General features: G+C 44.7%; 1 protein-coding gene across 1 annotated transcript; it reads right to left on the bottom strand.

The window, feature by feature from the left end:
- Window positions 1-16,467: 16,467 nt before the first annotated feature.
- On the bottom strand, window positions 16,468-17,244 carry LRRC3 (leucine rich repeat containing 3). The gene has a single exon (XM_030210486.1). The coding sequence runs from the start codon at window positions 17,242-17,244 to the stop codon at window positions 16,468-16,470; it is 777 nt and encodes a 258-aa protein (XP_030066346.1).
- Between the last annotated feature and the right edge of the window lie 9,546 nt (window positions 17,245-26,790).

The following is a 26,790-nucleotide window of genomic DNA, read 5'->3' as shown; positions in this document are numbered from 1 at the left end:
GTTACATTTGTACCCCGTGCTTTCCCACTCATGGCAGGCTCAATGCGGTGGGCAATGGAGGGTTAAGTGACTTGCCCAGAGTCACAAGGAGCTGCCTGTGCCAGGAATTGAACTCAGGTCCTCAGTTCCCCAGGACCAAAGTCCACCACCCTAACCACTAGGCCACATTACAGAATACGCTTAGGCAGTTCTGTGCGTAAATTCTAAAATGCCAATTAGTGCTGATAATTGGTTGTTAGCATCTTATGCGCATTTGTCACGTTTTCCGGGCAGGAACTAGGTTTGTGAGCCCTTGGGCCACTGCCGAGGAGCAGCAGCGGCAGGCAAAACCACCCCACACAAGGATAAGACAGAACCCTGACAGGGACAGCTAGACTTCACCTGCACTTGACCACTGTTCCTCAGAAGTTGAGCCCCTGGGTGCATGTGGCCGGCAGGACTTGCCGGACAGGGCAGGAACTGGGTACCAGCAGGATACACACAGGGTCTAGAACACACAGGGGGCTAGGCAGAATACTAGACTAGGACTCTCAGACAGACAAGAGACAGAACTGAAAGCTGCAAGCAGCCACTGAAACAGGGAGCAAACACTGATAGACAAGAGACAGAACTGAAAGCTGCAAGCAGCCACTGAAACAGGGAACAACCACTGATAGATAAGAGACAGAACTGAAAGCTGCAAGCAGCCACTGAAACAGGGAATAAACATTGATAGACAAGAGATAGAACTGAAAGCTGCCAGGCAGCCACTGAACAAGAAACACAGACAACCTAAGAACTACACCCCGAACTACAAACAAGAAACAAGACTGGGAAACAAGCAATACAGTAAACAAGCAATACAGAACACAAAGCTACACAAAGACTAAACTAGAATCAGGCAAGAATTACAGACTATAAACTGGACTGGGCAGAAGTGCAACAAGCACCAACAAACCAGGGCCTTAGGCGATGCAAAGGCAAACACAGAAGTTTCCAAATGGCTAATAAGCCCAGCAGCAGCTGAGACTCAGCTGCAGCAATCACAAGGCAGCTATGGGTGCTGTGCAGGCACAAACAAAAAGACAAGTCTGGCAGCCTGGAAGATCCGGTCTGGACTGAGCTGAAGCCTGGAATGGGTAGGGACAGCAAGACAGTCTATGGCAACCACCGGTTCTCGTCACCAGAGGGCGAGGAGAGCACAAACCAAGAAGCAGGCAGAAAGCATACTGAAGCATAGAGAAGCTCAACATACACAGGTGCAGCACAGTGGAGCAATCAGAGCCATGCTGGAAGCAGCCAGCACACAGAGACAGAGACAGAGCTAAGTCAGGCAACACACACAGGTGCAGTATAGTGGAGTAATTAGAGCCACGCTGGAAGCAGCCAGCACACAGAGACAGAACTAACTCAGAAAGGACAGACAGAAGCCAGCTCAGAAGCTGACCCCCAGAAATAAGGTAAGTCTGAGAGGGGTCACGATCATAGACGTGACAGCATTGTTAAGGAATGCGCTTGGATTTCCATGTGAAAATCTTAGCATGATATATAGAATCCCGGGGATGGCACCCAAAGATGTGCACCTAACTTTGGGTATGCTTCTGAGATGTATGTGCAAATTAATTAGGTAATGAGCTCTGAATCATTTATAACAACCAGTTATTGATATTAATTGGCATTTGTTACAATTTGCACATGCATCTGGATGTGTGCTATTCTATAAGGCATGATGCCTGACTCCCATGGTGAGTATCTCAAAAGGGGGCGTAACCATGGGCATCTCAGGGACATTCCGAAAAGTTGTACTCAAAATTACAGAGTACTGCCTAACCATACCTAACTTTGGCACCGGCATTTACACCGGGTTTCAGCAGGTGTAAATCCAGCGCCCAAAAGTTAGGTGTGGGATCTGCACTAAACGCTATTCTATGTAAGGTGCATGCTCTTTATAGAATAGCTCATATTTAGGCAAAGAAGGACAAGCGTTACATAAGTACATAAGTAGTGCCATACTGGGAAAGACCAAAGGTCCATCTAGCCCAGCATCCTGTCACCGACAGTGGCCAATCCAGGTCAAGGGCACCTGGCACGCTCCCCAAACGTAAAAACATTCCAGACAAGTTATACCTAAAAATGAGGAATTTTTCCAGTCCATTTAATAGCGGTCTATGGACTTGTCCTTTAGGAATCTATCTAACCCCTTTTTAAACTCCGTCAAGCTAACCGCCCGTACCACGTTCTCCGGCAATGAATTCCAGAGTCTAATTACACGTTGGGTGAAGAAAAATTTTCTCCGATTCGTTTTAAATTTACCACACTGTAGCTTCAACTCATGCCCTCTAGTCCTAGTATTTTTGGATAGCGTGAACAGTCGCTTCACATCCACCCGATCCATTCCACTCATTATTTTATACACTTCTATCATATCTCCCCTCAGCCGTCTCTTCTCCAAGCTGAAAAGCCCTAGCCTTCTCAGCCTCTCTTCATAGGAAAGTCGTCCCATCCCCACTATCATTTTCGTCGCCCTTCGCTGTACCTTTTCCAATTCTACTATATCTTTTTTGAGATACGGAGACCAGTACTGAACACAATACTCCAGGTGCGGTCGCACCATGGAGCGATACAACGGCATTATAACATCCGCACACCTGGACTCCATACCCTTCTTAATAACACCCAACATTCTATTCGCTTTCCTAGCCGCAGCAGCACACTGAGCAGAAGGTTTCAGCGTATCATCGACGACGACACCCAGATCCCTTTCTTGATCCGTAACTCCTAACGCGGAACCTTGCAAGACGTAGCTATAATTCGGGTTCCTCTTACCCACATGCATCACTTTGCACTTGTCAACATTGAACTTCATCTGCCACTTGCACGCCCATTCTCCCAGTCTCGCAAGGTCCTCCTGTAATCGTTCACATTCCTCCTGCGACTTGACGACCCTGAATAATTTTGTGTCATCGGCGAATTTAATTACCTCACTAGTTATTCCCATCTCTAGGTCATTTATAAATACATTAAAAAGCAACGGACCCAGCACAGACCCCTGCGGGACCCCACTAACTACCCTCCTCCACTGAGAATACTGGCCACGCAATCCTACTCTCTGCTTCCTATCTTTCAACCAGTTCTTAATCCATAATAATACCCTACCTCCGATTCCATGACTCTGCAATTTCTTCAGGAGTCTTTCGTGCGGCACTTTGTCAAACGCCTTCTGAAAATCCAGATATACAATATCAACCGGCTCCCCATTGTCCACATGTTTGCTTACCCCCTCAAAAAAATGCATTAGATTGGTGAGGCAAGACTTCCCTTCACTAAATCCGTGCTGACTTTGTCTCATCAGTCCATGTTTTTGTATATGCTCTGCAATTTTATTCTTAATAATAGCCTCCACCATCTTGCCCGGCACCGACGTCAGACTCACCGGTCTATAATTTCCCGGATCTCCTCTGGAACCTTTCTTAAAAATCGGAGTAACATTGGCTACCCTCCAGTCTTCCGGTATTACACTCGATTTTAGGGACAGATTGCATATTTCTAACAGTAGCTCCGCAAGTTCATTTTTTAGTTCTATTAATACTCTGGGATGAATACCATCAGGTCCCGGTGATTTACTACTCTTCAGCTTGCTGAACTGACCCATTACATCCTCCAAGGTTACAGAGAATTTGTTTAGTTTCTCCGACTCCCCCGCTTCAAATATTCTTTCCGGCACCGGTGTCCCCCCCAAATCCTCCTCGGTGAAGACCGAAGCAAAGAATTCATTTAATTTCTCCGCTACGGCTTTGTCCTCCTTGATCGCCCCTTTAAACACCATTTTCGTCCAGCGGCCCAACCGACTCTTTGGCCGGTTTCCTGCTTTTAATGTATCTAAAAAAGTTTTTACTATGTATTTTGCTTCCAACGCTAATTTCTTCTCAAAGTCCTTTTTTGCCCTCCTTATCTCCGCTTTGCATTTGGCTTGGCATTCCTTATGATCTATCCTGTTACTTTCAGTTGGTTCTCTTCTCCACTTTCTGAAGGATTGTTTTTTGGCTCTAATGATTTCCTTTATCTTACTGTTTTACTGTTTAGCCACGCCGGCTGACGTTTAGTCTTTTTTCCCTTTTTTCTAATACGTGGAATATATTTGTCCTGAACCTCCAGGATGGTGTTTTTAAACAGCATCCACGCCTGATGCAAGTTTTTTACTCTGCGAGCTGCTCCTTTCAGTCTTTTTTTCACCATTTTTCTCATTTTGTCGTAATCACCTTTTCTATAGTTAAACGCTAGCGTACTTGATTTCCTAGTTTCACTTCCTTCAATGCCAATATCAAAACCGATCATATTGTGATCACTGTTATCAAGCGGCCCTCGTATCGTTACCCCCTGCACTAGATCATGAGCACCACTAAGGACTAAGTCTAGTATTTTTCCTTCTCTTGTCGGCTCCTGAACTAGCTGTTCCATGAAGCTGTCCTTGATTTCATCAAGAAATCTTATGTCCCTTGCGTGTACAGATGTTACATTAACCCAGTCTATATGCGGGTAATTGAAATCCCCCATTATTATTGTGTTGCCCAGTTTGTTTGCGTCCCTGATTTCCTTTAACATTTCCGCATCCGTCTGTTCGTCCTGGCCAGGCGGACGGTAGTACACTCCTATCACTATCCTTTTCCCCTTTGCACATGGAATTTCAATCCACAGTGATTCCAAGGAGTGTTTTGCTTCCTGCAGAATTTTCAATCTATTTGATTCAAGGCTCTCGTTAATATACAATGCTACCCCTCCACCAATCCGATTCACCCTATCACTACGATATAATTTGTACCCCGGTATGACAGTGTCCCACTGGTTATCCTCCTTCCACCAGGTCTCAGAGATGCCTATTATATCTAATTTTTCATTTAGTGCAATATATTCTAACTCCCCCATCTTATTTCTTAGGCTCCTGGCATTCGCATATAGACATTTCAAACTATGTTTGTTGTTCCTAAGTTGATATATGCTTTCACTTTTGGTTTTGTTTTGATACACGCACATGTTTGTTACCTTCCATCTGCCTTTAAACCTTGCAGGGGCTTCCTTCTGCTTTCAAAAGAAGACAAACCCAGCAATTAAATTTGAAAGATTGACATGAAATCCTCTCCACAAAACCTTCGATGGCACCCCTGACCGAGCAGAAAAAGTTTGCATTGCACCTGTGTGAAAGGTGAGCGACTTACTTTCTGAATTGAATGGAATACTTAAATTAGCTCATCAACATACACTTTATCCTTTTTCTCAGTGAATAGAACAGCTATTTAAGTAGTACAGTGGTCAAATGTACTCCTCTGGGTACATCAAAAACAAGTATAGCAGGGGTACTGAAACCTGTCCCAGGGGTCCACAGACTGATGAGACAAAGTCAGCACGGATTTAGTGAAGGGAAGTCTTGCCTCACCAATCTAATGCATTTTTTTGAGGGGGTAAGCAAACATGTGGACAATGGGGAGCCGGTTGATATTGTATATCTGGATTTTCAGAAGGCGTTTGACAAAGTGCTGCACGAAAGACTCCTGAAGAAATTGCAGAGTCATGGAATCGGAGGTAGGGTATTATTATGGATTAAGAACTGGTTGAAAGATAGGAAGCAGAGAGTAGGATTGCGTGGCCAGTATTCTCAGTGGAGGAGGGTAGTTAGTGGGGTCCCGCAGGGGTCTGTGCTGGGTCCATTGCTTTTTAATGTATTTATAAATGACCTAGAGATGGGAATAACTAGTGAGGTAATTAAATTCGCCGATGACACAAAATTATTCAGGGTCGTCAAGTCGCAGGAGGAATGTGAACGATTACAGGAGGACCTTGCGAGACTGGGAGAATGGGCGTGCAAGTGGCAGATGAAGTTCAATGTTGACAAGTGCAAAGTGATGCATGTGGGTAAGAGGAACCCGAATTATAGCTACGTCTTGCAAGGTTCCGCGTTAGGAGTTACGGATCAAGAAAGGGATCTGGGTGTCGTCGTCGATGATACGCTGAAACCTTCTGCTCAGTGTGCTGCTGCGGCTAGGAAAGCGAATAGAATGTTGGGTGTTATTAGGAAGGGTATGGAGTCCAGGTGTGCGGATGTTATAATGCCGTTGTATCGCTCCATGGTGCGACCGCACCTGGAGTATTGTGTTCAGTACTGGTCCCCGTATCTCAAAAAAGATATAGTAGAATTGGAAAAGGTACAGCGAAGGGCGACGAAAATGATAGTGGGGATGGGACGACTTTCCTATGAAGAGAGGCTGAGAAGGCTAGGGCTTTTCAGCTTGGAGAAGAGACGGCTGAGGGGAGATATGATAGAAGTGTATAAAATAATGAGTGGAATGGATCGGGTGGATGTGAAGCGACTGTTCACGCTATCCAAAAATACTAGGACTAGAGGGCATGAGTTGAAGCTACAGTGTGGTAAATTTAAAACGAATCGGAGAAAATTTTTCTTCACCCAACGTGTAATTAGACTCTGGAATTCATTGCCGGAGAACGTGGTACGGGCGGTTAGCTTGACGGAGTTTAAAAAGGGGTTAGATAGATTCCTAAAGGACAAGTCCATAGACCGCTATTAAATGGACTTGGAAAAATTCCGCATTTTTAGGTATAACTTGTCTGGAATGTTTTTACGTTTGGGGAGCGTGCCAGGTGCCCTTGACCTGGATTGGCCACTGTCGGTGACAGGATGCTGCTAGATGGACCTTTGGTCTTTCCCAGTATGGCACTACTTATGTACTTATGTACTAAAATGCATGAGAGAGATTTGTATGCCTGTCACCTCTATTATATGCAAATCTCTCTCATGCATATTCATTAGGGTATCCTGAAAATCCGACTGGTTTCTGGACCCCCTAGGACAGGTTTGAGTACCCCTGATGTATAGGTTGCTGTAAGCCCTAGTGGGTGGGCACATCTTTCTATATTTTTACATATTATACACTGAAGTTGCTTTATAAATAATAATTCTATTCCTCGTGTCCAAAGAATGTACTGTGAGACTACCACTAGAGATCATGACAGCCATTTTAAGACCACACCTAACATGGGCAGGAACAACTTGGAATTTCTCCTGCCCTGACTACTCCCTAAACCACCAGGGATAGTAAAGTAGGCCTGGGGATACAAGTGTGTGGGTGGGGCTGGGGGGGGGGGGATGTGAATGAGAGGGGTTCCGGGTGGGAGCTGCTATTTTTGGGGGAAGGGGTTTTGGGTGGATGGCTGCTACTCTTGGGGGGGGGGGGGGGGAGGTCAAGACTGGGAAAGGGAAAGGTTAGAGAAACCTTATGTATCTCCTTATGTGGGTCCTGGCCTGTATTCAGCTGGGACCTCCATAAGAGCCATTGGCCAGGTGAAGTCTGATCCACCCCAGATATTCAATGCTGGTGTCTAGCCATGGCCTACCATTGAAAATCCAGATCTAATTTTGCAGGCAATGGTCAGTGCATAAAAACATGCTGACTGTCCAGCTCATTTTCAAAAGTGATCGCCGGCCATTTTCCGACATAAATCGGGAGATGGCCTGCGATCTCGGAAAAGCTGCCAAATTGGTATAATCGAAAGCCGCTTTTTTGGCAACATCGCCGCTTTTCCAGCTCGTCGCCGGCCAAAGTTCAAAGGGGCGTGTCGGCGGCGAAGCGAAGGCGAGACATGGGCAGGCATGGGCGTGGCTACCAGATGGCTGGCTTTCGGCGATAATGAAAAAAAAAAACCGTCGATAAGCAGTATATCGCCGGGTTTACTTGGTCCTTTTATATTCACGACCAAGCCTCAAAAAGGTGCCCCAAATGACCAGATGACCACTGGAGGGAATGGGGGATGACCTCCCCATATTCCCCCAGTGGTCACCAACCCCCTCCCATACTAAACAAATAAAACTAAAAACCTTTTTTGCCAGCCTGTATGCCAGCCTCAAATGCCGTACCCACCTCTATGACAGCAGAATGTGTTGTATCCTCCGACAGCCCTTCCCTGGTTACGATGTGGCTCTCGGGTGAGTGTGACATCTTTTCTGTTAGGTGCCCTGCAGAGTCAAATCAGCAATGCATTGTGGTGGGTGTAGGGTACTGGGCTCTACTCCCATGGTGCTTTTCCCCCCCTGCTAACTGGGTTCAGAGTGTGTCCTGTTTTGTTTCCAGTAGTCCATAAGGTAGTGGCCATTTTTATAAGCCAGTTTTAGATCCCTTCCATGTGTCACCCACGTTAGAGAACGTTATTACCTTGAATGTGGCTGAAAGAGGGCATTGTACACCATTCTGCCAGCTCTGACCTTCTGAGTACCAGGGAGACTGTTTGCCAGTGGGGCACAACCTCTGATCTGCAGTTAACTGTGAGTAAACGTGCTTATTCAAATAAAGGACTTTTTCAAAGAGATTAGTCTTCAGGTGTCAACTGGTGTGCCAAGGTTATACAGCAGCAACAAGTCCTAGAGGCCTGCATGTATGCAGGTCCCTGGAGCACTTTTAGTAGGTACGCAGTGCACTTAAGGCAGGCGGACCCAGGCCCATCCCCCCCTACCTGTAACACTTATGCTGGTAAATGGGAAACCTCCAAAACCCACTGTACCCACATGTAGTTGCCCCCTTCACTCCTAAGAGCTTTGGTAGTGTTGTACATTTGTGGGTAGTGGGTTTTGGAGGGGGTTGGGGGGCTCAGCACCCAAAGTAAGGGAGCTATGCATGTGGGAGGTTTTTCTGAAGTCCACCGCACTGACCCCTAGGGTGCCCAGCTGGTGTTCTGGCATGTCTGAGGGACCAGTGCGCTACAAATGCTGGCTCCTCCCATGACCAAATGCCTTGGATTTCGCCGGGTTGGAGATGGCCGGCATTTTTTTTCCCATTATCGCTGAAAAACAAACCCGGCCATCTCAAACCCGGTGAACTCCAAGGCATTTGGCCGGGCTAAACCATATTATCGAAAAAAAAGATGGCCGGCCATCTTTTTCGATAATACGGTTCCGGCCAGCTGTAGCGCCGCCGCCAACATAGATCGCCGGCGATCTATTTGGCCGGTGACGTTCGATTATGCCCCTCTGTGTTAGCTGAATATTAACCGACCAGTGTTTTTTGTCCATCCTAAAAGCCATACTGATATCAGGCTTGGAGTAATGTGGAGGAGCATAATTGAAAGGGGCACCCACGTTTTCCTGAGGATGTCCTCGCAGGACATCCCGGTGAAGGGGCGGGGAAACCCGTATTATCGAAACAAGATGGGCGTCCATCTTTCGTTTCGATAATATGGTCGAGGACGCCCACATTTTGACATTATGGTCATCCTTAGACTTGGTTGTTTCTGGTTTTCTGCGATAATGGAAACTAAGGACGCCCATCTCAGAAAAGACCAAATGCAAGCCCTCTGGTCATGGGAGGAACCAGCATGCCCAAGTCCCGCCTTCGCTACGCCTCTGACACGCCCCCGGGACGGCCAAAATCGACTTTCCAGTATACCCATTTGGGCAACCCTGTGAGGACGCCCATCTTGCGATTTCTGTCGAAAGATGGGCGTCCTTCTCTTTCGAAAATAAGCCTGTCATGTAGGTTTCTAACATGGCAGACATGCCCATATATGTGCCAGCAGATACATGTGTATGCTGCTGTGTTGGCTCTGTTGATATCTTAGACACTGACACTTACAAAATGGGTGCTGCCACCATATGTAGCCAGCACATACATATCCATTCCTGTATGTATTTTAGAAAAGGCTCAAAGTCAACAGATCCTTTTATAAAATAGTAATGGGAATTGATATGTCCTGACCTGAACATCTCAATTCCAATTTGTACGTTCTTTCTAAAATGTGCCTTCAAGGGTGCAAAAATAACAAATGTTTGGAAAAAATAAACATGAAGAAAAGCAAACAAAGGGGGCAATTCTATAAGTGAGTGTATGAATGTAGGTGCCCTGATGCTGTGAAGGACAGCTTACAGTATTCTATAAACACCCAGGTTCTGTCATAAAACACTAATGCAATCTGGTAATGCCTGCTTAACACAGTGGCGCACCTACATTAGTTGCCACCCGGGTGGAACACCCCCCCCCCCTCCAAGCAAGGGGGTACACGGAGCAGGTGTGTGGCTATAGGCTCTGCTGGTCCCCTGCCCCAGAACAGGAAGTTGACATCAGAGGGGACAGGGGACCGGCAGAGCTGACAGCTGCATGCCTGCCCCGTGAACCCCCTTGCTGCCCCTTGACCACCCCCACCACCCTGCCCTTGGTACGCTAGAGACCCACCATTTACAGGCGCAGTTGCAACAGCCATAGGCCTGGTGTAACTGCAGTCACATAAATGCGGCAGGGATGTACATAACCAATAGTATTCTGTAAGTGGAAATCCCATCCATGTTCTGCATAGTCCCCCTTACATTTATGTGTAATGCCATTTGTGCACCATTACAGGGTAGTGTTTAAGAGCCCCATTGGCTCTTTCATGAGTAAGATACACATAACTGTATCTGTAACACATCTGCTCAAACTAAGAAAGCAAATAGGAATTATTAGGAAAGGAATGGAAAACAAAACTAAGAATGTTATAATGCCTTTGTATTGCTCCATGGTGTGAACACACCTCGAATACTGTGTGCAGTTCTGGTCACCACATCTCAAAAAAGATATAGTGGAATTAGAAAAGGTACAGAGAAGGAAATGATAAAGGGGAAGGAGGTCTTCCCTATGAGGAAAGGCTAAAGTGGCTAGGGCTCTTCAGCTTGAAGAAAAGACGCCTGAGGGGAAGATACGATAGAGGTTTATAAAATACTGAGTGGAATGGAACAGGTAGATGTAAATCTCTTGTTCACTCTTTCCAAAAATAATAGGACTAGGAGGCACACGATGAAGTGACTACGTAGTAAATTTAAAACGAATTGGAGAAAATATTTCTTCATTGAGGGCCCTGTTTACTAAGGTGCATTAGTGTTGGCGCATGCGCTAACCATGTAGGCGCCTATAGGGGTATTGTAGGCACTACATGGTTAACGCACGTACGTGGTTAATGCGCATTAAAAATGTTAACGTGCCTATAACGCTGCTTAGTAAACAGGGCCCTCAATGAGTAATTAAACTCTGGAATTTGTTGCCAGAGAATGTGGTAAAAGCAGTTAGCTTAGCAGGGTTTAAACTAGATTTTGCTAATTTCGTAAAAGGAGTCCATAAGCCATTATTAAGAAGGACTTGGGAAAATCTGCTGCATATTCTAATTTAAGCAGCATAAAATCTGTTTTGCTGCTCTGGGATCTTGCCAGGTACTTGTGACCTGGACTGCTTACTGTTGGAAACAGGATACTGGGCTTGATGACCTTCAGTCTGTCATAGTATGGCAATGCTTATGTTCTTGACTGTTATTATTCTATACACTTACATGTGGAAGGGGCATGCAACTGCAGGTGCCCAGTTATAGAATTCTTAAAAATTGCAAAAATTTGCCTAAAATGAAGTCTAAGCAAATTCCAGCGTCATCTGTTCTACCTGTGTAGAAGGTTTACTATCTTCCTGTTAAACCTAAAATGCCTTTACAACCAGATGTTTTGGAGGATTCTTTGGAACCTATGCCACAGGATCAAGTTACTGGTTTGACAACATTTCTTGAAACTTCTATTGAGAAACAGGCTGTACAAAGAACTTTGATAGGAACTTTAGACTCTGAATTTGATAGATGTAAAATTATGAGATTGTTCTTTCCACATAGAGATTCCCCATTTTCTGGTCTTAAAATTCACATTTTTCCTGATGTTGCTCGTTTAACACAAAAGAAAAGTCAGCAGTTTCTTCAATTGTAACTAAAAGTACTTTTAGTTACAACTGCAAACAAATACTTTTGTTCTGTTTTCACTGAAGAAAATCCTGGAGAAGGACCACAATTGATTGGCAAAAGTACAAATGAGAATGGAGCGGATATAGCACCATTCACAGAAGCGAGCATGTATGAACAACTTGAAAATCTAAAGGTGGACAAAGCCATGTGACTGGACGGGATCCACCCCAGGATATTGAGGGAGCTCAGAGAGGTTCTGGCGGGTCCTCTTAAAGATTTGTTTAATAAATCCTTGGAGATGGGAGAGGTTCCGTGGGATTGGAGAACAGTGGATTTGGTCCCTCTTCACAAAAGTGGTGATAGGGAAGAAGCTGGAAACTACAGGCCAGTAAGCCTCACTTTGGTTATTGGAAAAGTAATGGAAGCGATGCTGAAGGAAAGGATAGTGAATTTCCTGGAAGCCAATAACTACTACTACTACTATAAATCATTTTTATAGTGCTACCAGTCGTACGCAGCGCTTCACAATTAGTTGCAAGATCTGAAACAACATGGTTTTACCAAAGGTAAATCGTGCCAAACGAATCTCATTGAATTCTTTGACTGGGTGACCGGAGAATTGAATCAGGAACGTGCTATAGATGTAATCTACTTAGATTTCAGCAACGCTTTTGACACGGTTCCCCACAGGAGGCTCTTGAATAAACTTGACAGGCTAAAGATAGGGACCCAACGTGGTGAACTGGATTAGGAACTGGTTGATGGACAGATGCTAGAGGATGGTGGTAAATGGAATTCACTCGGATGAGGGAAAGGTGAGTAGTGGAGTGCCTCAGGGATCGGTGCTGGGGCCGATTCTGTTCAATATATTTGTGAGTGACATTGCTGAAGGGTTAGAAGGTAAAGTTTGCCTTTTTGCGAATGACACCAAGATTTGTAACAGAATGGACACCCCGGAGGGAGTGGAAACATGAAAAAAGATCTTCAGAAGCTAGAAGAATGGTCTAATGTTTGGCAATTAAAATTCAATGCAAAGAAATGCAAAGTGATGCACTTAGGGAGTAGAAATCCATGGGAGACGTATGTGTTAGGCGGTGAGAGTCTGATATGTACAGACGGGGAAAGGGATCTTGGGGTAATAGTATCTGAGGATCTGAAGTGACAAAACAGTGTGACAAGGCGGTGGTCGTAGTCAGAAGGTTGCTAGGCTGTATAGAGAGAGGTGTGACCAGTAGAAGAAAGGAGGTTTTGCCCCTGTATAAGTCGTTGGTGAGGCCTCACCTGGAGTATTGTGTTCAGTTTTGGAGGCCGTATCTTGCTAAGGATGTAAAAAAAATTGAAGCGGTGCAAAGAAAAGCTACAAAAATGGTATGGGATTTGCGTTACAAAATGTATGAGGAGAGACTTGCTGACCTGAACATGTACACCCTGGAGGAAAGGAGAAACAGGGGTGATATGATACAGACGTTCAAATATTTGAAAGGTATTAATCCGCAAACAAACCTGTTCCGGAGACGGGAAGGCGGTAGAACTAGAGGACATGAAATGAGGTTGAAGGGGGGCAGACTCAAGAAAAATGTCAGGAAGTATTTTTTCACAGAGAGAGTGGTGGATACTTGGAATGCCCTCCCGCGGGAGGTGGTGGAGATGAAAATGGTAACGGAATTCAAAAATGAGTGGGATAAACATAAAGGAATCCTGTTCAGAAGGAATGGATCCTCAGAAGCTTAGCGGAGATTGGGTGGCAGCACAAGTGGTTGGGAGGCGGCGCTAGTACTGGACAAACTTCTGTCTGTGCCCTGAAAATGGTAGATGCAAATCAAGGTCAGGTATACATATAAAGTAACGCATGTGAGTTTATCTTGTTGGGCAGACTGGATGGACCGTACAGGTCTTTTTCTGCTATCACCTACAATGTTACTATCAGGCTTAATTTTGAAAGAAAAGGGAGCCCATCTTTCGACACAAATTGGGAGATGGGCATCCTTCTCCCAGGGTCATCCAAATCAGCATAATTGAAAGCTGATTTTGGGCGTACTCAACTGCTTTCCGTTGTGGGGATGACCAAAGTTCACGGGGGCGTGCCGGACGCGTAGCGAAGGCGGGACTGGGGCATGCCTAACACATAGGCGTCCTCGACTGATAATGGAAAAAAGAAGGGCGTCCCTGATCTGACCAGATGACCACTGGATGGAATTAGGGATGACCTCCCCTTACTCCCCCAGTGGTCACCAACCCCCTCCCACCCTAAAAAAAACCCCCTTTTTAAATATTTTTTGCCAGCCTCAAATGTCATACCCAGCTCCATCACAGCAGTATGCAGGTCCCTGGAGCAGTTTTAGTGGGTGCAGTGTACTTCAGGCAGGTGGACCCAGGCCCATCCCCCCCTACCTGTTACACTTGTGGTGGTAAATGTGAGCCCTTCAAAACCCACTGTACCTACATGTAGGTGCCCCCCTTCACCCCTTAGGGCTATGGTAGTGGTGTACAGTTATGGGGAGTGGGTTTTGGGGGGCTCAGTGAACCGGAGAAGGCTTCTTTCTATAGCCCGTTTTTTTGCGTTGCAGCGCACACTTTGATGTGTTGAGGCATTTGACCCACATTATCTATACATTATAGTATCAACACTCTGATCCCTGAGGCAGGTGTCTTTTGGTGCCGAAACACGGCCCGTGTCGGGTCACCTGTTAATAAAGTACTCCTATTGTCCTAGTCTTGAAGGCCCAGTGTTACTCTTTTTTGTCTCTATACTTTGGTTGTATGCTGTTTTACCCTCTCTATCTGTACTGTTATTATATTTACTTCCATGTTTCTTTTCAAGATGTTTTCTTGTAATATTATATTGAAATTTCATGAATAAAAGATTTTTTTAAAAATGAAGTCTAAGCAACCTTTGTTTTGTCTGTGCCCATCCTTAACGATCTGCAGCATTTTATATTCCCAAACTTGGAGAGTTCCCAGGTATGTAGGAGGCAGGCAGCTCATTTGACTGTCAGGTTAGATGTTCTGCCAACAGCTAGCCACCAGCTCACCTACCTAAAATCAACCAGGCTAGACAAATGTCAGCTAGTTGGCAACTTTACTTTAGCTAATGATCTCCTGAAGAAAAACAGGTCTGTCAGTTTCAAAGTGGACCTTAATCCACCTGGGATGGGAGTTTACAAACAAGGTCCCAATTAATATATCAAAAAACATATGCAAGCAGCTTGCCAGAGCTGTTGTTCATTCTCTTGTTGCTAAGTTGTGCTTCACCTCTTGTTGCCGTGTTTATACCTGGTTGCCATAGAGGTTATTTTCACCACACAAAAGATACTCCTCAGACTAAATCATTTATGAAGATTTCTAGAGCTATTCTAACTTAATAACAGGACAGGGAATAACAGAATTACATTTTATTTGTATTCCCATCTTTTAAACTCAACACATTGCCAGAGCCAATGGTGGGACGCGGGACTGGTGGTTTGGAGGCGGGGATAGTGCTGGGCAGACTTATACGGTCTGTGCCAGAACCGGTGGTGGGAGGCGGGGCTGGTGGTTGGGAGGCGGGGATAATGCTCGGCAGACTTATACGGTCTGTGCCCGGAAAAGAACTGGTACAAATCAAGGTAAGGTATACACAAAAAGTAGCACATGTGAGTTTATCTTGTTGGGCAGACTGGATGGACCGTGCAGGTCTTTTTCTGCCGTCATCTACTATGTTACTATGTTACATTAGAAATCACTTTAACACTGTTTTATATACATTTACAGAAAAGGCAAAACAGTTGTCGGACCTGTGACCACAGATCCGGTCGTTGTAGGAAATCCCATTGAAAACTAATGCAATGAGTTGGTTTTCTCAGTCCAGTGACCAAATGACTTTTTAAATATGATTTCCTGTGTTTTGTTTTGAGTTAGCAACAGTTCTGAGGATGATGTGTTCCTGTGCACACCTTGCCACAATTTATTTATATTTTGCTCACACCCTTTTTAGTAGTAGCTCAGTGAGTTACATTCAGGTGCTCTGGATATTTCTTTGTCCCAGGAGGGCTCACAATCTAAGTTTATACCTGAGGCAATGGAGGGTTAAGTGACTTGCCCAAGATCACAAGAATTAGCAGGGGGATTTGAACTGGCCACCTCTGAATTGCAAGACAGGAGCTCTAGCCACTAGGCCACTCCTCCACTCCTGGTTGCCATATAGGTTATGCTAAGGGCCTTTTGATTAATGGTAAGGGTATGCTTCCAATGTTGGAAATGGCTGTGGATATAATAGCTTGCAAACAGTTTCCTGTATTATACTGATTTTAAAGTGCACATGGGAAGGTTCATAAAAGCATTAAGGCCAATTGTTTCAACTATTTATCCCATAGAGAACCCCATATTATGAACCTTTCTAAATCTGTAATTTATCAAGTAATACCATGCCACTGCATCAGATGCTAAGTGTCTTCTCAGATGGTGATGGCTGCTCTGAGATATCTGGCTTGCATCACATACAAGCTGATTTATCAAGAACTTCTATCAACAGGCATAACATAAGAGAAACCCTCTGATTAATCCTGCCCTATGTGAATTGCTGCTACTGAAAGGATGCCATGATGATTTGTCAGCCTCCTTCCTGAAAGAGAACTAAAAAAAAACACAATCAGGCAGAACATTCACATCTGGCAGGCTGGCTCTGCTTTTGTAATCCTTTAGTTACAAAGTGGTTTCGCAGACAATCAGCCAAGATATAGGATATCCATCAGTAGAGTTAATTCTTCAGAGCACAGTGCTAACAGTATCAAAGTCCTTAGTGATCTGGGTAGTTGGCAGAGATTTAAGATATTCTAAATGCCTCCTGGCATCTTCCTGATTGTGTCTAACGTAATACACAACATAGGTAATGACCATGGTAAACCAGCCAAACATTGTGATGAACATTGCCACATCTGTAGTCTTCTGCTGGATACTGCAGAAATTGATACCTGAATCGAGAACCCGAATAAGAGACTTCCCTGTGTATTCCTCTTGCTCAGATGTGTGACACGTTATCTCATTCACTGTCTCAGGATCCAGCTTCAGTTCCTGTAATGCCTCTTGGAGGTTGCATTCGCAATGCCAGGGGTTATTAGCAAGTCGGATTTTAGCTCTGAGTTTTGCTAGGGCTTCCTTGGGGATACTATGAATATGATTATTTGAAAGGTCCAACAGCTTCAGCCCTTCCGTGATCCCTTTGAAGGCTGAAGTTCCTATTTTCTCAATAGTATTTTGGGATAAGTCCAACTCCTCCAAGTAGTTCAAATGTCTGAAAGCATTATCGGGGATTTGGGAAATTTTATTAGCATCCAGTTTTAAGAATACAGTCTCTGTTGGGATATCCTTTGGAATACCTTCAAGGTTTCTTGAACTACAGTGAACAACCATTAACCCAGTGTTGACTGAGCAAAGACACTTTCTTGGGCAAGAGGTGCCCACGTGGAAACACAAAAGAACCAAAAAAATCCCCCTTTTTGGAAACAACTTTGTAAACCTGTAAGTCTTCCAAACCTGAAACATTCTGATTAGTCTGCTCAAAGTTTAGAAATATGTTTTCCCACAGTTACTGAGTGCAACCAGCAGGGTTTCGTTTCTGGACAGGCGTTATCTGCCAGGTAAGTAAGAAGCTGGAGAAATTCCAAAGAATGTTCTGGAAACAAAAGAGGAGAAACTATGATTTTGATATTTATATAGCACCATAAGCCAAGGTGCTTTACAACAAAATAGCATCCACATGATGTATTGTCATTTTTGGTATGTAATTGTTCAGGATGAATAGCACCGTTTGCTCTGAATATTATCAATAACACTTTGACAAGTATAACAGTCCAACCCAAGAATATTTTCATAAACCATAGTTTTTTAATCAAGAATAATTTTTGAAATGTGTAATCAAGAAAGACAAAATGATACATAATTTTGGAGGTAACATTAAATTATATATTAAATAGAGGTATCATGCAGATCTTAATCTGAAGTCACCTACTGTGTTACTGTGTAATAACTACTAACTCAAAGGTCTTCTGTTTGTAACAAGTACAAAGCAGGAGATCAGGACCCTATGCCAAAAAGCAACCTGGGTTGTTCGGAGTAGGGATGGACCGAAGAGTTTCCACAAAAATGAGGGACCAGAGGTAGCATGCAAAAAATCTTTAATAGGAAAACAAATCATACATTCAATGCTAAATAAAATCCAAAGTGAATGTCCACCAGGAGAAATGGTAAAACTGTAATCAGGAGCCACAAGTCGTGTCACCGCATGAAACGGTGTGAAACAAATGTGACAACATGATTTGTGGATCCTGATAAGTTTTACTAGTGAGTCCACTATTGCTGTCTTTTGCACTCTGATAGTGAATTGTTACCACTTAGGCTCTGAGTTCTTGATGATCCCATGCCAAATAAAACCTAGTGTGCATGCCCATGCCTAACTTAGGTGCGGTTCGGGCATGTTCTATAACAGTGCGCATAATTTCTAGAAATGCCCTTGACCCGCCCATGCCCGTCCCATGTCCACGTCCCCTTTTAAGATCCATGCATTAGAATTTACGTGCACTTTACAGAATACACTTAGAAAGTTGCATGCGTAAATTCTAATTAGTGCCAATTAGTACCAATAATTGCTTTTTATTGGCCAATTATCAGCGCCGATTGGTTTGATTTGTACACCACCTTGGGTGAATCTCTTCATAAAGGCGATTTATAAATCCCAATAAATAAATAAATAGATAAAGAAATAAATAATTTATGCACAATTTGGTCACATAGCCCAATTGCACTCACAACATTAGTCACTGTATATAGAATCCAGGAGTAAGTGCCTGTCAGTTTGTATTTTGAAGTCCCACGAGATCTTGACCTTCTAATTTTCTATAATCCGTTTAATGGTATGATCCCAGTAGTTTGCAACTGTAAAACCATACATTTTTCATTACTCTGACTGTGATGTCAGGTGTGTTGTGTTCCAAATTGCCAGTCAGTTCATATTTTAAAGTCCCGCAAAATCTTGATCTGCTTATTTTCTATAATCTTTTCAGTGGTACGATCCCAATAATTGTTCACTGCAGTAAAACAATACTTTGTGCAGAGATTCCTATGGATTTTTTTTTCTTTTGGATTTGACTCTTGCCTTTTTAAGTTGGAACTCAAGGTGAGCTGCATTCAGGAACTGTAGAGATTTCCCTGTCCCCAGAGGGCTCACGTTTTTTTTTTAACATTTGTACCCCGCGCTTTCCCACTCATGGCAGGCTCAATGTGGCTTACATGGGACAATGGAGGGTTACGTGACTTGCCCAGAGTCACAAGGAGCTGCCTGTGCCTTAAAGGGTTCTTTTACTAAGCGGGGGTAAGCACTTGCACATGCTTACTGTGTGGGAAAATGCACTATCATAAGGTGCATTCAGGCGTCCCACAATAGTGTTGTCATCTGCGCATGCTTCCCAGGTGCTAAAAAATACTTTTTATATTTTAGCGCTGGGGACATGTTTGAGGATAGAGAGTAGACATGTCCAGTGCTAATCAATTAGAGGCAGATGCAGCAAGCAAACATTAAAAAATCTAAATCGTTAAAGTCCCTAACGATTTTTAAAAAACGAAGAATGCACCAAAACAACAAGTCACACATGCTCGGATCGGTATTGAAAAGTACAATGTATCAAAGAATCACAATACACATCGGTAATCGGCCCCTAAAGCATGCGCAGAGCAGTCAATCGTTATGTTAGCTGCTCTGCGCATGCCACAAACAGCCAAAACACAAGCACATGGCTCCCAAATCAAAACAAAAATTAAAAAAGGGTGGGGAGGGGGCAAAGGTGCTCGTGAGGAGCGTCCTGTATGGCCGTCCTTGCCCCCCCCGCCCGAGGTCGCCGTTTCCCTCCCCTCCCCCGCACGAAAAAACTCAAATTTTAGCAGCCCCAGCCCCGGGCCGGCCCTCCTCCCTTCCTGTGTCTTCTCCTACACTAGCTCCGCCTCCTGCCATGCTCCGGTCCCTTGCCCAGCCCCCGCCGCCCCCCCTTTGGTCGTGGCTGCCGCTTCCCCCTCCAACAACCCCCCCCCCTTTGCCTTACCGGCCCGTGCAGCGCCTCTCACCTCTGCTGCACGGGCAAGAACAGCTGATCGGCAAGTCAGAAGGCCTTCTCAGACGTCCCTTCTTTCTTCCTGGGTCCGCCCTCCTCTGACGTAGGTAAGCTACGTAGTTTACCTATGTCAGAGGAGAGCGGGCCCAGGAAGAAAGAAGGGATGTCTGAGGAGGCCTTCTGACTCGCCGATCAGCTGTTCTTGCCCGTGCAGCAGAGGTGAGAGGCGCTGCACGGGCCGGTAAGGCAAAGGGCGGGGGGGTCGTTGGAGGGGGGAAGCGGCAGCCACGACCAAAGGGGGGGCGGCGGGGCACGGGACCGGAGCATGGCGGAGCTAGTGTGGGAGAAGACACAGGAAGGGAGGAGGGCCGGCCCGGGGCTGGGGCTGCTAAAATTTGAGTTTTTTCGTGCGGGGGGGGGGGGGGGGGGGGACGGCGACCTCGGGCGGGGGGAGGGGCAAGGACGGCCATACAGGACGCTCCTCACGAGCGCCTTTGCCCCCTCCTGATTTTTTTTTTCTTTTGGTGCTGAGGGAGAGGGGAGCAGCAGCGACCTGGGGCATCAATAAAGGACGCCCCTGACGCGCGTTTTTGCCCCCCTAGTTATTTTTTAAAATACATTTCACTTTTAAACTTGTAGCTGACAGCCCTAATGAGAGGTACAGACCTCTCGTTAGATTTCCTGCCTTTTTCCTGCGTAAAGGCAATCGGAAAAGGTTAGTGCATCTCGTTTCTATGGGGTTTTTACACTAATTGCTCATCTCCATTCCGTTTTCGTTAGCTGCTAGCTTCCACGGTAAAAGCCCTTTGATGCATGCAACGGATCAAAATTTCCTCGTTGGAGGGTCATTAAAGGCTCATTAAGCTTTAGTGCATCTGCCTCTAAGTGCAGCTACATTGTCAAATACCTACTGATTAGCACATGGTTTGTACGCGAGCCCTTTCTTCATACTAAATAGGTGTCGGTAAGGGCTCATGTGCTAACGGCCATATGCTAATTGGAAAATTGGTACGTGGCCATTAACTAAGGAAATGAAAACTCAGCCATTTTACAGCTGCGCTAAAGGTGGCCTCAGTGGGCGAGGAAACCCACGTGCTAGTCATAGTGAAAGCCACCTTTCAGCGCAGCTTCATAAAAGGTCCTCTAAGTTTGTACCTGAGGCAATGGAGGGTTAAATGACTTCCCCAAGGTCACAAGGAACGACATTGGGATATAAATCAGGCTTCCCCAGTTCTCAGCCTACTACAGTGGTTCCCAAACCTGGTCCTGGAGGCACCCCAGCCAGTCACGTTTTCAGGATACCCACAATGAATATTCATTCATGAGAGAGATCTGCATGCAGTGGAGGCAGTAAATGCAGATCTCTCTCATGAATATTCATTGTGGAAATCTTGAAAACCTGACTGGCTGGGGTGCGTCCAGGACCAGGTTTGGGAACCACTGGCCTACTACTCTAACCATTAGGATGCCACTTGATTATGGCATTCTTTATAGCCAAGGTCCTCAAGTCTTTGAGGGCCACAACCCAGCCTGGCTTTTAGGATTTCCACAATGAATATGTATGAAATCTATTTGCATTCACTGCTTCCATTGCATGCAAATAGTCGTATATATTCATTGTGGAAATCCTGAAAACCAGGCTGGGTTGTGGTCCTTGAGGACTGGATTTGAGGACCCCTGGTTAATGGTAAGTTTGTGTTATTTTACTACAGGCACTACATAGTAACATAGTAATTGACGGCAGATAAAGATCTGAATGGTCATCCGGCCTGCCCAACAGTCACACTTATTATCAAATCATGATTATAACAACAATGAAAGTGATATAAAATACTTGATTATTGTCTCTCTTTGGTATTTCTGGGACATAGACCATAGAAGTTCGCTCGGCCCAGTCCTTCGGTTCCAACTACTAAAGTTGCCGTCGAAGCCCACTCCAGCCTATCCAAATCTTTCTTGTCATTTGTGGGACACAGACCGTAAAAGTCTGCCTGACCCTGTCCTCACGCTCCAAATTACTAGAGTTTTCACCAAAGCCCCCTCCAGCCCATCCTAAACCAGTTTGCCATATATGGGACCCAGATTTCTTCACATCCAGAGTCACCATCTAAACGCCACTCGACATGCAAACACACATACAACCATTTAAGTTGTGTTTTATATGCCATTCATTTTCTAATTACAGATCCTCTGTGTTCATCCCATGTGTTTTTGAATTCTGTCACCGTTTTGTTTCTCCACCACCTCCCTTGAGAGGGCATTCCAGTCATCAACCACCCTCTTTGTGAAAAAGAATTTCCGGACATTACTCCTAAGTATACCACCTCACAACTTCAATTCATGCCCTCTAGTTTTACCGTTTTCCCTTCTCTGGAAAATATTTGTTTCTATATTAATGCCTTTCACTAAATTGTGTACAGTTTCATCTTTGGCTTGGCATAACTGGCATTTGCTGTCATTTGAAATGTTTTCACTTTTAGCTTTCATAGCATTATAACTATTATTATTTAAATATGGAAAGAAAGACAGCTTTCAAGACAAATAGTGTTCCAGTCTGTATATGTCCTTACAGCCTCCTTAGTATGGCTTTTATTTTAGCCTTAAGTATTTGGTAAACACTCTTTCTGTCATAAAAGCTTCAGTTTTGAATAATAGCAAAGTTTATAAATAGGGCACACACTTAAACAGTGATTTATTATTAACCTGTATAACTTTTAGATCTATTAGACCCTTTCTAGCATGTCTTTAAGGCAAAAATCTTCCTGCAAAAATGAATGGTTAATAAAGTTGATCAGACATACTTTCATCAGTTTCAATTATTGTGAATTTAAAATAAGTTACCTTAGGTGATATAAGGTGGTACTCCATGCCGTCCATCAGGTTGCTACTTTAGGTCAGATATCATCCTTCCCACGACTTCATGTAATTTACAAAGGTGATGGGTCAATGACAATATTAGCAATAGTTGTTAGCAAACCCAGTTCACCACTTGTTGCCAGTTCAGTTCTCATTGTGCCTTTCTTTGCCACTAACACCAGTGTGTGCATTCAAAGCCAATCACAAGGCACAAGTACTGTAATTGGATTCTTTCTCCCTGACAGCAGTAGCCTGTTGAAATATTCTCTGATTTTTAAAGCTGCAGTACACACTAAGTTCCTTGAAATATTGATTTAGCTTTGCTGTTTCCCCTTTTAGTTTTATTCCCAGAGCTCTTTCCTTTGCTTCTCTAATATATTCCATTTCTTTTACTTGCATGTGGTTTGGAATAAAGGGGTAATTCTATAAAGGACGAGCTCGCAGAAGAGTCTTTTATGTGCCGAAATAGAGTCTTATAAAATTACCTGACTGTTTAAATCACTTGTCCGGGGCTAACTGGGCTATTTCAATGGCAATATAACCAGATAGGTCTGCTAAAAAATATCTGGTTAATGCCCAAGTCAAAACCAGCTATTCTGTGGACAGTTTGGGGGCGGGGTCAGCACTTAATCAGTTAAGATAACCACATAACAGTCAGTCCCATCTATATGCAGTTCTTCATAGCCAGTTATGTGCCGAATATTGCACTTAACTGGCTATATTTTTGCTGGCTCCATATATAAAGAAATTGAATGCCAGAGCCTGGACATGGCCTGATATTGAATTTCTGGGTATAACATCAGCAGCAGTCAGCAAAACGCTGATCACTGCTGGTTGAATATTGGGCCCAGTAAAATCATACTAGTAACTTTTATGGGTGGCAGAGAACAGGCAGAGTAGGAGTAGAATCAGCATTTTACTCATGTATTTATAAAATCAGCACATATACTCACATTCTTACTGGCACACACATACTTGCCTCAGAGCAGGGAAAAATGTGTATTTTGGGGGAGGGGATTACGGGCGGGAGAATTGGGAACAAAGGATAGTGGAGGCGAGGGAGAAGGTGGACCGCTGGAAGGGGTGGTGGATGCCCATGGAGGACCGAGTCCGGTTGCTCAAGAGCCAGGTGGTCCCCATGTTCCTCTTCCTGAGCTACATCTGTCTCCTGCCGGAACGCTGTTTCACGGCAATTTACAGCGTGTTCTTTCAACTCCTGTGGGGGAACAGGATGAACCCGGTTAGACGTAATATTACTTACCGGTCGCGGGAGGAAGGGGGGGGTGGGAATGATAAACCCGGTCTTGCTATTCTCCTCCCTCTTCATCCAGTTTAACCTGGGGCGGGCGGGGGGGTCCGGATGCCCCAGGATGGGTACACAGTGTTGTCCAGTGGTGGGAGGGATTTTGGGGTCCTTGGTTGGGGGGAGGTAGGATGGGACGGTTGCGGAAAGGTTTCCCGGAGGGGGTAGACTACTACAAATCCTTGGTAAAGCTGGTTCGGCTGTGGGACATTACATGGGAGGAAGTTAGGGCAGGGCAGAGGGAGATCTGGGTGGAGCGGGTTCGCTCCCAACGCTTCTCCTCTCCCCTGGCTCTTAGGGATGCTCCGGAGCCCGTGCTGAGGCAGGGCCTGCGTTTTATTTCATCCAAACGCATCCCACACAAGTACAGGGACATTGCCTGGCTGTCCCTACATGGCAGGTTGTATGTTAGGGCAAACCTTCGGTGTAGGAACCAGCAGGACCGAGACTGCCCGAGGGGGGAGTGTGCTGGCCGGCTGGAGACCATGGACCACTTCCTGAGGGAGTGTCCATTCTCCGTAGCGGTTTGCCGGAGAGTGGCCGCCTTGCTGGCCATCCCCAGATTCACGTCCTACAGCTATGCGGACTGGGTGTATGAGAGGCAGGGGGGGACGGGGCGGCTAGAGCCAGGTACCGCCTTTCTAATCTCAGTTATCATCAGATACTGCCTATGGATGGCTCGCTGCGGGGTGTCCCTGCGCCAGGAGTGCAGGTCTGCTGAGCAGGTCTCCTGGGATGTTGTCCGAGCTGTCCAAGAAGTGGTCCGATAGGAACGGGTGGAGGTGGGGGTAAAGACCTTTGGGGTTTGGTGGAAGCATGTACGCTTGAAGTTGATTTGAATGTTGGGGGGGGGGAGGGTTGGGGGGGACTGTTTTTTTGTGTAAATTTTGCATTTTTGTATAAAAGTATAGAGGGGCTGGTTTTATAACTGCACAATGTAATGTATTGAATTTTGATTTTCCGCTTTCATTTAATAAAGGAATTCTCCAGTCTGTCCAACAAGATAAACTCATATGTGTTACTTTTTGTGTATACCCTACCTTGATTTGTACCTGTCCTCTTCAGCGCACAGACCGTATAAGTCTGCCCAGCACTATCCCCGCCTCCCAACCACTAGCCCCGCCTCCCACCACCGGCTCTGGCACAGACCGTATAAGTCTGCCCAGCACTATCCCCGCCTCCCAACCACCAGCCACGCCTCCCCCCACCGGCTCTGCCACCCAATCTCGGCTAAGCTCCTGAGGATCCATTCCTTCTGAACAGGATTCCTTTATGTTTATCCCACGCATGTTTGAATTCCGTTACCGTTTTCTTTTCCACCACCTCCTGCGGGAGGGCATTCCAAGCATCCACTACTCTCTCCATGAAAAAATACTTCCTGATGTGAGGAAATGTGAGGAAATGTGCCCAGTACAAAATAACTTTTCTATAAAGGAAGATATTGAAGGCTGCTGGGGTACTAATGACTTGATGGATTAATTTCTAGAAAGACAATGCAGTGGTTGAGACCATTTAAATATATGATTATGAGCTAATGAAAATGGTTTTTGCAGTACTTGAAATGAAATGAAATGACCTTTGAGTATTTGATCCAATGACCAAATTCCTTTGTTGTACCACTCATTCCAAAAGAAAGACATTTTATTTATTTTGATATGTGGGTTGCCCCAAAGTATAGAATGTGTAGAGGCCTCACTCGTGATTTCCATCAAGTTATCTAGCTTCAGAAGACATTCATGAGAAGCATGATTGGGTTAGAGGGTAGATGTTGAGGTCAGAAAAAAGGGATAATATTTTGTATTAGGTAATGGCTCCATAGCTCTTTTTCTAACTGAAACCACATAGGAATATATGTGGTTAGTGCATTTACCCAGTAACAGGCCTGTTGGGTGATAGGTACAAAACTGGGAAAGAGACACTGGGTTTCCTCTGTTGTTTCAAGATTTTGAGAACTATCTTTGGAACTTTGGAGGTCCATAAAAACGGAGACAATAATGTATCTATATGGTGATAAAAGAAGGTGAAAAAAGAGTAATGGAAACATGCTAAGAACAAAGTTAATTTTAGGCATGACTATCATTTTAATAGATTCCAGTCTCCCCCACCATGTTTAAATGTAAGGGACTCCAGGATAGTGTTAATTCTTTGATAATACTAAGGATTTTTTTGAATTAGCTTCCAAGGTGGGGTCTATATCAGGCAATAAATCTAAACCTAAATATCTAAAATCAGACTTAGTCCAAAGTCTGATCCAATGTCTGGTGTTGCATGTATATTTAGAGGAATTACTTCTATTTTTTGCTTGTTGATTTTATATTCAGAGAATTTAGAATAATTATCTACTAAACTTAAGACGTTGGGAATAGAGGATCTGGAGTTAGAAAAAAAAAACAAAAAACAAAAAAAAAAACATCATCAGCGTAAGCCGTTGCCTTAATCTCAACATTATTGAAGGTAATACCTTGACTTCTGAATCTAGTCTGAGTGTTATAAGTAATGACTCTAAAGCTAAGTTAAAGAGTACAGGGGGCCCCTCCGAAGGGACACCACCTTGTAAGTGGTGGAGGGGCTTCCGTGTTTCAATGACTCAGAGGGCTATGCTGAAGGGTTACCCATATCAGACAGGCCTCTGAGGAGAAACCAGACAAAGAGTGTCCCAAATTAGGGAGAGAGGAAAGATGGTGACCTGAAGCTCGTACACTCAACGGCCCAGCTGTCCTCTGAAGTTCAGTTTTTGTTCACTTGAAATTTCCTCTCTGCATTGCAGTTGCCTTAACAGAGGAAGGGGACAATGGGGGGTCAGCCGCCGATGACCAGCGTTTTGTCCCC

This window comes from Microcaecilia unicolor, chromosome 7 (assembly GCF_901765095.1).
Source record: "Microcaecilia unicolor chromosome 7, aMicUni1.1, whole genome shotgun sequence".
In the NCBI taxonomy this organism is placed as follows: Eukaryota; Metazoa; Chordata; class Amphibia; order Gymnophiona; family Siphonopidae; genus Microcaecilia; species Microcaecilia unicolor.
The sequence above is the reverse complement of the archived record's forward strand: the minus strand, read 5'-3'. Positions and strand labels throughout refer to the sequence as shown.